Raw genomic sequence first — 14,997 nt, forward strand, 5'->3', positions numbered from 1 at the left:
AGACATCAAAATTCACCAAATGGTCAGTTTTGATGTCTCCCTCTCTATTCACTAATATCCCTAAAAGACACTTTAGACCAGGGGTGGGGAACCTTTTTAGTATCAAGGGCAAAAATTGCTAATTTAAAAACTTCCACAGGTGACTGGAAAAATTTAACTCTTATATATAGTGTATGTAGTGTGCTGATGAAGCATCAGCACACTATATCCCGAGAGAAGCTTGAAAATACCCCCCTGGAAGAGTGGAGAAAGGTATTGGAGGAGAGAGAGGCATGAAAATTAACTGGGAGAAGACTGAATATATGTCAACGGGCAGTGACGAGGATATGATCATATGACTTCAGGGTGAAAGGCTAATTTCAGGGAAGAAATTCAAGTACCTTGGGTCGGTCGTCGAGAGGTGACCTGGATGAGGAAATACAGCACCGAATAACATGCGGCTGGATGAACTGGAGGAAGATGAGCAGGGTCCTGTGTGACAAGAGAGTGAGTTGTAAGAGGAAAAGAAAGCTGTATAAGATGGGTGGTGAGACCGGCGATGCTTCATGGCATGGAGACGTGGCCTATAACAAAGGCACAGGAGAGGAAAATGGAGGTAGCGGAGATGCGGATGTTGAGATGGATGAGTGGTGTGATAAAGAAGGACAGGATAAGGAATGACTACATCAGAGGGACAGTTAAGGTGGGACCAATTGGCAAGAAGATACAAGAACGTAGGCTGAGGTGGTTCAGACATGTAGAGAGGAAGGGTGAGGAGTATGTTGGTAAACGAGTGGAGTATATGGAGTTGGAGGGAAGGAGGAAAAGAGGCAGGCCTAAGCTCAGGTGGAGGGATAAGTGACAGAGGATCTTAGGAAAAAAGGATGGAGTCCAAAGGATGCCCTGTACCGGAGAACTTGGAAGAGGAAGGTTAAAGATCGGTGCGCCGACCCCGTTTAACATGGGATAAGGCACAGTGAAAGAAGAAGTGTGCTGATGTACATACGAGTACATCAGCAAAGGGGTGAATTGAAATAGACTCGCGGGCGAAATTTCGCCCACAGGTGAGGAGTTCCCCACCCCTGCTTTAGACCTTATCCAAGCTATATTTCCTTCCAATATCTCAGACCTATTTCAGTTCACTATAAACTATGGCTATTTTGTTTCACAAGGAAAATTTCACAAACAGATAGAGGGGACAAACATGGATTCTCTGTTTTCCTCACTCCTCACCAACTTCTTCATGAAGACCTTTGAAGAAAAAGCCTTAAACTCTGCCCCAAATAAACACTGTCTGGCTATGCTACATAGATAATGTGTTCTCCATTTGGCCACATGGCTCAATTACTCTCAACCTTGACACATCTAAACAGTCAACATCACAGGATCCAGTTTACTTTAGAAAAGGAAGTTAACAACAGTCTCTCCTTCCTAGACACTCTGATTACATGCCAGCCTGATGGATCTCTGGCACTCTCTGTTTACAGAAAACCCACACATACTGGTAGATACATTCACCAACAGGGCAAAATTAATCAGTTCTCATAGCAGTGTCCTAACTACTGAACTTGACCACATTCTCAACACATTTTCTTAGCCTTTGACTAAAACTTCTATAAAATATTGAAGTCCTGTAACCACAACCCCCACCCCTTTAGAGCAGAGATCAAATAACTTTCCCTATATCCAGAACACATCTGAAACATTAACAAAAATCCTAAAGAAATACAGCCTTACAACCACATAAAAAATTGGCATCCATTATCCATTCTACCAAAGACCAGCCACGTTCTCTAGAACTATCAGGTATCTACCAGGTCCCTTGCAGTTGCAACTTTCCTACTATGACCAAACAGGCAGGACAGCCAATAACAGAATTTCTGAATATATAGACTACATCCAGTTCCACCATTACAGCTACTTTGGATTTGCTGACCATGCATTGGACACTCACCACAGGATACACTGCAATAAGGCCACTCTATTGCACTTCAGCAAATACAAATATGAGAGCTATTCATGGAATCTGCCTCATCACTGAGAAACTTTCCAAATCTCAACAAATTTGGGTGCATGATACTGTCCCAAATTTGAGAAGCACTCATCCTCATATCTTCAGCACATTGACCAAGACCACCCAATTTAGCTCACTAGGGAGCACCATTTAGGACTCTGGGCTTAACTTTGGTTGCCTTTATTCTGCCTCATTTACCCATTGTTAGTAGCTGTGTGCACATATAATTGTTCTATGATCCCTGATGATGGCAATATAACATTGCAGAAATATCAGGAGTATTAATTAAAGTTATTATAATTTATTTAAGTTAGGGGATATTATATCCCATATTGTTTCTTAGCCGAATAAGAAACTCAAAGAGTTTCATGCCAAATATAGAAACTATATAAAGTTCGACGATTCCAAGCGTAAGCAAATACCTGGATAGTACAGCATCTGACCCATTTGGTAGTGCAAGCTGAGGCAACTTATAGCAAGGGTGAAGCAAGCTCCGATCACTATTCTTGATATTTACCCATAATGTGAACTTAGCTCCTAAGAGCTGTATTACTGTTCCACACTATGAGAGAAGGTCACTACCCAGACCGGTTTCAACCTTTATTGAGGTCTCATCAGTGAGTAGGTGGGTCTAGTTAATACCAAGGTTGTAGCGAACAGAACTTACATCCCTTCTATGTCTAAGTCTACCTACTCATGATGAGACCTCAATAAAGGTTGAAATCGGTCTGGGTAGTGACCTTCTCTCATGATGTAGAACAGTAATACAGCTCCTAGGAGCTAAGTTCACATTATGGGTAAATATCAAGAATAGTGATCGAAGCTTGCTCCATCTTAGACATGAGTTGCCTCAGCTTGCACTACCTTAAGGGTCAGTTGCTGCAGTATCCAGGTATTTGCTTACGCTTGTAATCGCCGAACTTTATATAATTTCTGTATTCGGCATGAAACTCTTTGAGTTTCTTATTCAGAAACAATATGGGATGTAATATCCCTTAACTTAAATAAGTTCATGTCGCCGAATTGAAGCCTTTGGCTCTTCATATAATTAGTAATTTATTAGGACACCTTCTTGGCAATTCTCATAGAAGGGATGGATGTAAGTTCTGTTCGCTACAAACTTGGTATTAACTAGGTCTACCTACTCACTGATGAGAGCTCAATAAAGGTTGAAACCGGTCTGGGTAGTGACCTTCTCTCATTATGTAGAACAGTAATACAGCTCCTAGGAGCTAAGTTCATATTATGGGTAAATATCAAGAATAGTGATTGGAGCTTGCTCCACCCTTGCTATGAGTTGCCTCAGCTTGCACTACCAAATGGATCAGGTGCTGCACTATCCAGGTATTTGCTTACGCTTGGAATCGCCAAACTTTATATAGTTTCTATATTCGGCATGAAACTCTTTGAGTTTCTTATTCGGCTAAGAAACAATATGGGATGGAATATCCCTTAACTTAAATAAGTTCATGTCGCCGAATTGAAGCCTTTGGTTCTTCATATAATTAGTAATTTATTAGAACACCTTCTTGGCAATTCTCATAGAAGGGATGTAAGTTCTGTTCGCTACAAATTTGGTATTAACTAGGTCTACCTACTCACTGATGAGACCTCAATAAACGTTGAAACCGGTCTGCCTACTGAGGAGACCTCAAAAAAGGTTGAAACCGGTCTGGGTAGTGACCTTCTCTCATAATGTGAAACAGCAATGCATCTCCTAAGAGCTGCGTTTTACATTATGAGAAACTGGTCTGGCAGTGCTGTAGCCAATGAAGTTTATCTGAGGCTCGGCTTTTGCTAATATGAGTTCGCTGTCTTAAGGTTTAGCCTTAAGAGAGCAATTTGAGTCTCCCGGGAAAGTGTTTTCTGGTACGGTCGGGTGAGGGGCTTTATTGGTGAATGCTTTTCTCTGAAATATGAGCGGTTCTGCTCGGTGGCGGTGGGTTGAAGGCCATCACTGAGTGGAGCCAATGCTGAGATGGACGGTCTTTTGCCCACTATCGAGTGGCCTAGGGATCGTCTGAATTTTTTTAGAGATGGCTTTACTTATTCATAAGGTTGAAACCGGTCTGCCTCAGCTTGTACTACCAAATGGGTCAGGTGCTGCACTATCCAGGTATTTGTTTACGCTTGGAATCATCGAACTTTATATAGTTTCTATATTCAGCATGAAACTCTTCGAGTTTCTTATTCGGCTAAGAAACAAAATGGGATGTAATATCCCTTAACTTAAATAAGTTCATGTCGCCGAATTGAAGCCTTTGGCTCTTCATATAATTAGTAAGTTGTTATAATTAATATCCAGTTAACATTATAATTTCCTGAAAAATAATGATTATTATATATATATATGCACATACATATATAATAATTGTGTGTTATCAGCAAAAACAAATATAATACAACATAAAATTATTAGAATAATGCAATGCTAATATATACTTAAGATTTGGACCCAATTAAACATATAGTTCTCTCCATTAATATTAGAAGAAAAAAAAAAGAGCATTTAAACTGATCAGGCTCAAATGACACTCAAGCTCACTACAAGAACAGTAAAACAAAATCAGTTTTTTGATAATCACTTTCATCTACAAAATGTAACAGTTTCTATCCTGTTTGAACAAAATCTTGTTATTTCCAGGAACACAGGAAGAAAAATACCACAAACTGCTCTTAACTGCATAAGCAACATGGTTTAAATGAGCCTTTCTTATGTTTAATCACAGAATGAACTTATTTGAAACAACCATAATTCTCTTTTCCTGTGCTTTCTTCATCTCTCTCTCTCAAGCAGCTGATAACACACAATATTTGTTACCATTCTTTTCACATATGTGCATGCTTGTAAATACATGGTACAACTGCTCAGTCCAATTCTTGTGCATATCCATTACTTGTTTCAGTGATGTATTTAAAATGGCAAGAGTTCTTTTCATGTGCTAGAAAGTTCATTTTTAATTTTGCCATAAAAGAAACAGAAATCATAACATTGCTTTATTTCACAAGGTTTAAACACTTGGATAAGTTCACTTTAATATTTCCATACCATAAGTACAACAGTTATTTTCATCTCTCTCTCTCTCTCTCATAAGTAACAGCATACAACACTAAAATTTCAAAATTGATGAACTGTATGAACAAATCTAATTTCTTATCTAAATAAATTTTGTTTATAATTAGGAAGGATATCAATGAAAAAAAAAAAAATCTTTCTCATGACAGTAATATAAACAAAAAGAAAAATACATGGTTAAATGAAACTTTATAAAATAATAACATATTACAACATACTGCATAACTTTGAATTTTTTTTTTTAATTTGAGGTAGATCTGAACATATACAGATATCCTACAATATATACACACACAAGTGGTGAATTTTGTGGTACACATATCAGTTAGCCAAAGTGATGATTAGTCAGTATACAGTTCACTTATTCACCTCCCCCCCCCCAACACCAAGTTTGAGTTGGTCTCAGACTGTAGCAGCTGTAGGCTTTCCCTTCTTATCTGTTTTTTTTCCCCTTCATAAACAAATCTTCAGCAGGTGTTTGGAAGGAGGAGGAAGTATAAACAGAAACTATAACATTGTTAAAAATACATACCTTCTGGTGACATAGGAAAATAGTGCTGTAATATTCTATCAACAAAACGACTAAGGTTATCACTTTCTTTAAGAGCTCTCTGAAGATTTGCATTTGGAAATGGAGCTTTCAGAAGAGGAGCAAGATATCCGAATACTACTGCGTCCAAAGAGCATGGCCTAAACAAGGAAGTGGTTCATACATTTGTTGCATTATGAAAGGCAAAAAATTTATGAATAATGAGAATATAAATTGATAATGATATTACAATGCCCTTAAAGGTATACTGAGAGTCAACAAGAAAGTGATGCTTCTAAATTTTTTTTTTTGTAAAATAGAATTCTAATAGCAATGCAATTTATTGAAATGATTCATATAACTCAATGAACAATGACATGTTTTTCATAGTTTCCATCAACTGCAATACATTTTTGCTAACATTTAACGTGCTGTATACCAATGTTGTATATCTCCTTGTGACATCTCCAGGGTATATGTTGCAAATACCATTTCACTTCAACAGGATATGAACATTTTTAAAGAGCCAAATTAATGGAAAATGGAATGGAAGATCTGGGCCATAAGCATGCTATTCCATGTCTGCAGGATGACATGAGGCTAGTTATGATGGTTAAGGACCTAATCATTCATGTTTCAGTTAAGGTAGGCACTGTGGATGTAGTTATAGTTTTGTTAACATTTCCATGTACAACTATGAATTAATCACTGCACCCTTTTCTAAGAAGTACACATAATCAATATACCTTCTTTTTCTTAAAAAGAACTGAATTTATTACTGCAAAGGCTGTCACTCCATTGACCATTGCTTAATTTCCGGGTGATAACAGTAAACCTATTTTTGTCCCCACCTTAATTTACATTGTTGAAAGTTTATTTTTCACTTGGTTAGATTATAATAAATTTAGTTTAATCCTTTATCCAAGTGTGAGCAAACAAAGTTTGTTGCTGAAAGTATCTTCAGGACTGGGGTAAGGTGGTACAACACCAGGCAACTCATTGCAAAGGTGGAGCAAGATAACATCACTTCTATCTCAGTATCTCCCATAATGCAAAACACATTTCCTTGCAGATATGTATAATGTTATGCATTAAGGGAAGAGCTACTATCCAGACTAGTTTCGACCTTTATTGAGGTCTCTTCAGTGGGAGATTCTAAAGGATTAAACTAAATTTATTATAGTCTAACCAAGTGAAAAATAAACTTTCAACATCTTTCTCTAAATCCAGAGTAATTTAATAAAAAGGTGGCACACCGTTTGGCAACTCCTATAGGTAGAGATGACCTTGCTAATGCTTCTGCCTGGTATCTCCAATTAGTCCTGGCTCCCACTGAAGAGACCTCAATAAAGGTTGAAACTAGTCTGGGTAGTAGCTCTTCCCTTAATGCATAACATTATACATATCTGCAAGGAGATGTGTTTTGCATTATGGGAGATACTGAGATAGGAGTGATGTTAGCTTGCTCCACCTTTGAAACGAGTTGCCCGGTGTTGTACCACCTTACCCCAGTCCTGAAGATACTTTCAGGCACAAACTTTGTTTGCTCACACTTGGATAAAGGATTAAACTAAACTTAATTTACATAGCAGCAGAGAAGTTCTACAAACATGAATTTTTAAACTTATCCATTCTCCTTTGATAATGTAATAAGAACCCGCTGTGCATAAACTTTGGAGAATCCAGGGCCTATATAATGATTATGATGGTGTAAAGTGTGATGAAGTATCTTAGTGCCTGCATTACCGAGACTTGCATTGTACATATTTGTTCAGGCATCCATGAAATTTCTGTCACATTAAGAAGTGAGAGAGAGAGAGAAACAATGATAGTCAAATAACCCTAATATGGTAGTGCACATTATATGCATGAACTATTCAGATTATCAAGTGTTGTGTGACTAACAGAAAAACAATGAAAGTTATATCCATACTTATAAATACATCCTAAATATTAAAATCAACACACTCTGTTTAAATGAGATGATGTCTGACAATCATGTTGCTTTGTGAAGAAATTTATAAACATTGTTGAGATAATATAAATATAATTAATGAACTTATAAAGTGGACATTTCCAAACTTATATATGATCATTATCAAGACATATTAGCACAAGAATTAACAAACAAACAACATCCTGCAGGAGGATTTAAATAAATTGGCATTGTGGGCAAAGGATAATGATTATCAATTTAATGTTGCAAAATGTAAGGTTATACACTTCAGATTGAAAAGGTTGCATATGGTGCATCATATTGATGGTATTGGTTTGCAGGAAATTGATGAGGCGAGGGACTTGGGGATGATGGTGGACAAAGAGTTAAAGTTCTGAGGGCATGTTGCAAAAGTTGGTAAAATAGCTCAATGAATTACTTGGATGTTGAAAAACATGCTAACAAGTAAAGGGGGGGGGGAGAAAACAATCTCTTTTCCAACTATGCTGTTATGCTATGTGTGTGTGTGTGTGGATGATAGCAGAGAGGTAAAAACATGATGAAAGGAATTTTCTCAATGTGGTATAGGAAACAGGTAAAAGTTAGCAACATTATGGTATGGCAGGTTTGCCAAGCAGTTTCCTATTCACTCAAATACGAGGGTGGTCTGAAAAGTTCTCAGCCTAACAATGAAAAAACGAATTCATAATTTCAAAATTATTTTTATTTTTCAACATAATCTCCCTTAAGACTAATTACAGTTATTCTAGCGCCATCATCCCATCCCTGTAGTGGTTCTCAGTAAGATCTGCAACATATCCCTCTACAGCTGCAATCACCTCTTGATTCGAAGAAAAATGCTGACCAGCAAGGAAGAATTTTGGAAAGAGATAGAGGTCAGAGGGGAGCCAAATCGAATAGGGTAGATGTTCCAACAATTCATAGTGCAGATCCCTTAATTTTCCCATTGCCAAAATACCTTTGTGGGTAGGTGCATTGTCCTGATGAAAGATGATTTTTTTTCTTCTGCAAACAGGGTCTTTTCTCATGAATTTTTTCATCTAGTCTGGTTAAAAGATCGGAATAATATTCCCCGGTTATTGTTTTACCCTTTTCAAGATAATTAATAAACAAAATGCCTTTAGCATCCCAAAACACTGATGCCATGACCTTTCCTGCTGATGAAACTGACTTTGTCTTCTTTGGCGCTGAACAACTGGCTTCTGTCCACTGTTTTGACTGCTGTTTGGATTCTGGTGTGTAATGGTGAATCTAAGTCTGATCCATAGTAATAAATCGACGTACAAAGTCAGTTTTATTTTTGTTAAAACACTCCAAGCACTGTTCAGAGATTTTCATGAGAGTGCGTTTTTGATCTGTTGTGAGCAAGCGTGGCACCCATTCCTGCACAAAAGTTTTTCATATGCAATTCTTCATGCAAAATATATTCTACACATTCTTTTGAAATGCCTATAGTCTCAGCAACTTCATGCACTTTGACTAACTGGTCATCCAATACAGAATCATACACTTGATCAATGATTTCTGGTGTTGTTACACTTTTTGGATGTCCTTCACGTGGATCATCAAGGCAGGTACGGCCAGGTTTAAACTCGGCAATTTCACATGGATGCTTATGAAAGATGTACCAACTTGGAAAAAAAAAAAATCATGCCGATAGTGTTGCCATCTATGGTCGAGGCCAAGAACTTTTCAGGCCATCCTCATAATACTGATTATCAGAGTACACAGTTTGCATGACTGATTTTTTTTAAAAACTTTTGTGCATATTTTTCTTTTCCATAGATTCTCATTTTACCTCACTCAAGACTAAAAGGTCATTACTTCCTATTTCAAATCCCTTATATAATTGAGTCCTCAACCATTTCTTAAGAAATTCAGCAGTATTTACCAGTATTATCATTATTAGCTTTGCTTTTTTCTCCAAATTTTCCCACATTCATATACAATTGGGATTGATTTGCTACTGCGCTATTTAGGTCTCCAATAAGAAGCAGCTTTTCTTTTATATCAAATGCACTCAATTTTATAAATAAGTCTTATATTTCCTCATTTTGAAACTGGCCTACATCACTCTACTTGAGTTGCCTTCCAAATAGAATACCTTTGTGTATAGTGCTAAAAACTATAACTCCCTTCTTTTCCAGATTACTATTGCTGAAATATAACATTTTCTAGTTTAACCTGCAAATTTTTAAAATTAATTACAATGAATCTAAAATGCAAACTGAGTGGGCAACTATATGCTAAATCTTTATTTTCTTAAATTTACACTGAAATAGAGAAGAACATTAAGGGGGGAAAAAAAAAGAAAAAAAAATTGTAAATAATTACAATTAATATTATCCATTGATAGCATAATATTTAATTTGAGAGTGTTATAATTAACACTCTCAAATTATAAACATGGTGGTATATTCGAAGATATATGCAAATTAAACTAATGGCTAGAATTCAAACTAGCAATACTATTTCCTTACCTTTTTCCACAAAAAAAATCGTTAATACCAAGCTTTTGTGACAAGAGATTTAAACATGCTTTTGCTTGTTCATATACCTAAGCATTAAAAGAATGATGTAATTAATAAAGAAAACTAGGGAAGGCTAAATTAGAGATTATCAAATAAGCTAACAATTTAGAAGAAAGTGTCAATCAAAAACTAGTAATGAAAGTACTATGTTATCAAAATATCAAGCAGTGTAGTATATGCAGAATTTTTGCAAGGAAAACAAAGACCAACGGTGTGTGATTTTTCCAATTATGGAAGATGTAATGTTTTTTAATTAAATTTTTACATTACTAACAAATTTTCAATATAATAATAAAATATGCTACAATAATTGCTAAATCAGCATGTGCCTAACATTTCAAAATGGAGGGGGAAAATGTGAGTTATTTTTAGTAGCAGAATTTGCAAAACAGCTCAAAAGGAAGGTTATTTAACCTTCAGAAAAAGTTATTACTCAGTTCTAGCCCAATAAAATTTGATATCTTTAGGTGATAGACAAGTTTCACTGAGTGAAGTTGAGGCTGAAATGGATTTCCAGATGATTATCTAACCCTTAGTCCAACACATGGTGCTGATTTGATATAGGTTTTGCAACCTTTTGATTGATATACAGTTGGTTCTCATCACAACAAAATAATAGATCACAGGAATGGCTTTTTATAGTGGATTTCTACAGTAAATTTTAACTTAAGTATAATCTATGTATCACTTATATAAGGTTCCATTACCACAATACAGATTTATTTCCTGAAAAGATGTTATCTTGGTACTAAGGTATCATATGATTCTTTGTGATCAACAAAGCTGAAATAGTGATAACTGTATTCTCATGATTTCCCAAGTATTTGTTGTAAAATAAAAAAAATCAGCACTAGGCTGATTTTTATTTTGCAATGATATTGCAATATACTACATGATTAAGTTTGCATCACTGCGAGCTTTCTTTTTGTTAATACTGTTTCCAATATTGTCAAGTCTAACATTTTGGTCATTTAAGGCAATAGTAATTATATCAACCACATAGATCTTGGTTTTCCTTTAGATCTTTTTCTTACCATTCTGGCATCAAACATCTGCAAACCTCTCATTCCTCAATTTGTTAAAAGGACAATATCATCTTAAGTTAGTTCTGCTCTTACATTCCAGAATGCTCACAATGTCAAGTTCCTTCCCAATATCTTTATCTTGAATATAATTCTGCCAATAATATCTTCACTCCCCTAATTTTTATGACAAACTCAAATCTCTGATCTCAAGTCTTTGATCAACTGTTCTATTTCTAGCCCTGCTTTAGGATCTGATAAGTTAAAATTGAACACTCATGTATGAAGCTAGTATACAAGACGAGTTCAGTGTTAGACTAATTTCTCTCTTATATCATACAAATTTGATCAACTGACTCACAGCTATACCAGCTTTGCTATTCTGTTTATTTACATCATTTACATAATTTCATGTTTACAACACAAACACTTTCTGAACAGTTTTTTTTACTGAACTTTGTCACATGCCTTTCTCAGATCTACAAAAGTATTATATTCCTGTGATTTCTGAACCATATTTTAAAGGTAAAAATCTGATCTTGCACTCAACATGGCCTAAACTCAGCCTGTTCTCCAAGTTTCTCTTTCAAAACATTTATTACAATTTCTCAGGTATGCTTGCATAAATATTACTTGGAATATTCAATAGGTAAATTTCTTTGCAATTCCCACATTGTTTTATTTCCCTTTTTTATAGCAGATAACTTACTATGAAAGCTTTACTTCAAGCATCTGGAATTCGTTTTAACCAGGTATTTTGATTTATGCAGTGGAGCTATTGTAAAATGTTTACATTTCCATATATGACCATTTCTAGTCAATCATTATATACTCCAGCTGTATTTAGACATTTTGGGTGTTTAATAGTCTTTTCTAATTCAAATATTGATTGCATTCTTCTTGAATATTTTCTACCACTGTTCTGTCATTGCTTGTTTAATTTAACAAAATAATTTCTCTTTTAAATGAAACAAGCTATATTCAAAGCAATTACTCCGGACATCTACACCTCCAAATCAAAAAAAATGAGAATAATCGAAGAAAACGTGTTGAATGAGTTGCAATTCTAATTTATTGCATAGAAATTATTATCAAATATGAATTAGCATCATCTAAATCCACGTACTTTGTAGATTATATAACCATGTAAACACATAAAAATGTAATATTAATTATAAGAAAACTATTATTTGAAAATATTCACAAAATTAGAGTAATTTTTAATGTGGCTCAAAATATTAGAATATTCCAAATTTTTCAGATTGTTTCAAGGAGAGCTTAGGAATAGCATATATTTCAGTAGCTGCAGGACTGACTCATGTGTAAGGAATCATTTACGGGTGGATATCAGTTAATCATTTGCTAAATATAAGTTGAACAAGTTTATCAGAAGCTAAGAAGTTTTGTATGGTGTCTCTACACAAAGAAGGCCAAACTGAACAGTTTATAGCTAAGGAATTGAAATGTTCTCAAGCAAGTGTGAGTAGAGTATTGAGAATGGTATTCTAATAACCAGAGTTTTCAAAATAATTGATGCAATAATGGTCCAAAGGTAATAATTACATCAAGAGGTGAGAGGAGATTGAAGAATATCATGAAGAAAAACCACTTTCAAAGTATTTTCACAGGAGATGGAAATAACTAGGTGTAAGTGTGTCTAAATATACAACATTGAGATGACTTCACAAATTGGATTTTAAATCATGTGTACCTAAGATGAAGTCACTTATGACTTCCAAGCAAAAGGCAGCTAGAGTGCAATTGTGTAAGCAAAGACTGTCAGGTCAAGAGGACTGGAAAAAGGTATTTTTAGCGATGAAAGTATGTTTTGTGTGTCCCATGGTCATCAAGGGATACGTGTTTAGCATCTTAAGCAAGACGCATGTGATAAAGAATGCATGAAACGTTCAGTGAAATTTGCAACCTTTGTCATGGTAGTATGGGCTTGTATGACCATAGAGGGTCCAGGTAGGCTGTGTACTATGTACGAAAGAGCCAAGAAATTCTTGAGCACTTTATGCCACGCCATCAAAAAATTTATGTGATGGTGATTTCCTTTATCAGCAAGATTCTTCTTGTCACACATCCAAGATCACTACTAGATGGTTCAAAAAAAAAAAAAAAAAAAAAAAAAAAAAAAAAAAAAAAAAAAGCAAATCAAAGGTAATTCCTTAGCCGGTGAACTCATCAGATTTAAACCCCCATTAAGAATTTGTGGGAAATTATGAAGAAACATCTTCAAAAAATGTTGCCCCAAGAGACAAAAATGAACTTGTTTCTAGTCTGCAGACCATATGGGCCTTTTATATCAAAGTCTTTTTGATAAAAAAAAAAAAGACTGTGAACTACTAGTAAATAATATGCCCAACCACTTACAAACAGTCAAAGGGGAATAAAAGCTAAAGGGGGATGCAACAAAATACTAATTATCATGTTTCCCCTTTGTAATTTTTGTGCATTTATTTTTTGCATTATTATTCTACTTTGAACCATGTTAAAAATTATTCAAATTTTGTGAATGTTTTCAAATAAAAGTTTTCTGATAATTTATACTACATAATTATTTTCTATGAAATAAATTTGAATTATAAATCATTCAACACATTTTCTTTGATTATTCTAATTTTTTGATTCAGAGGTGTAAAATATCTTCAGTTTTTATTTGGTTTCAGTTTTTCTATCTTTTAATAAACTTTGTTACATAATCATAAGTTGAATCAATGTTTTCTGGAGATTTTGACAATGGGTCACTAAGGTTTTGTTTCTGTTTCCAAACTCAAATTTTTTTTCCTCCAAAAATATTAATATAAATATTTTGAATCTACAGTTCACCTACGAAAGATGCTCACATTTAATTCTTTTTAAAACTTTCTAGGTATATTTTTCTATTCAATGTGATATTCGTATTTATCTTGCTTAAAATTAAATGGTGATCACTTCTACCTTCAAATCACCTGTACTCTTGTATCCTGAACCAAGGTGAAGATATCTCTTATCAGTAATAATATACTAAGATTTTTCTTATTTCTTGTATGTTCTCTCCATGTGAGAATACACAAGAAAATAATGTCTATCCAACTATTATGTTGGAAGATGGTGTTAGTTTTTGCTTTCTGTCAGTTGTCTTCTTTAATAACTAAAAAATTCTTCTGCTTCTCCCTTTAGAACTTTCTATAGGACTATAGGCAGGTCTCAGCAAATATACTTATAGTGAGTAGATTTTGCCAGCTGGTAAAATAATTTTCTGAAATATCTTTTCAACTGTAAAAAAAAAAAAAAAAAAAAAAAAAAAAAAAAAAAAAAAAAAAACGCAGATGCAGTACCATTGATCAGTTTATGGAACTCCTATTGACTTACTGAGAAAAATCATTAAAAAAAAAAAAAAATCTTGTATATTTTTTGAGTGGCAACTAGGTTTTTGCATAAATTGTCAAATTTACCATTCTGAAATTTGCACATATCACTGTACTTGAAACTTCTATTAAAAAAAATTATTTTCATATTTGCTGTTTAATATTATAGTTACACCTTCCCTTCCTTACTTCCACCCAAATTTAAAACTACACAGCAGTATCTCATCTTTTAATTCTTCATTTCAATTACTGACACAAAAATTAATTCTTCTGTGTGCAATTTTCATACTTCTCAGAATGATGATGATACCTATCTTCAATTCTGCTGAGACTGAGTTTGCACCAGTAAATGAATATTTGCTGTTCGCCCTGGTACCCAGACAAAGACTGGAGGCCTTGTTTTAAACAAGACGCATCCCAGCTGACATGACATTTCAGAAAGCTGTAATGCAATTTTGTCAGCCAAATTATTACCAGTCCTTCTTTGTTAATAACTTAACACGTATAAAACCAACAGTAATAACTTTAATGAATTA

General features: G+C 34.6%; 1 protein-coding gene across 2 annotated transcripts in view; it reads right to left on the reverse strand.

Annotated features, from left to right (window-relative positions):
- Nucleotides 1-14,997, reverse strand: part of LOC150108600 (metaxin-1-like) — a 132,144-nt gene that overhangs the window by 34,743 nt on the left and 82,404 nt on the right. For both annotated transcript variants that reach the window (XM_090416047.1, XM_090416048.1), the window contains exons 6-7: nucleotides 10,036-10,112; nucleotides 5,602-5,759 (exon numbers count right to left, since the gene is read on the reverse strand). In XM_090416047.1, coding sequence (XP_090272173.1) covers nucleotides 5,602-5,759; nucleotides 10,036-10,112 — 235 coding nt within the window. The remainder of the gene's footprint in view (nucleotides 1-5,601; nucleotides 5,760-10,035; nucleotides 10,113-14,997) is intronic.

The sequence above is a fragment of the Typopeltis vanoorti genome, chromosome 3 (genome assembly GCF_054136105.1).
Source record: "Typopeltis vanoorti isolate ZY-2024b chromosome 3, IOZ_Tvanoo_1.0, whole genome shotgun sequence".
NCBI classification, from domain to species: Eukaryota; Metazoa; Arthropoda; class Arachnida; order Uropygi; family Thelyphonidae; genus Typopeltis; species Typopeltis vanoorti.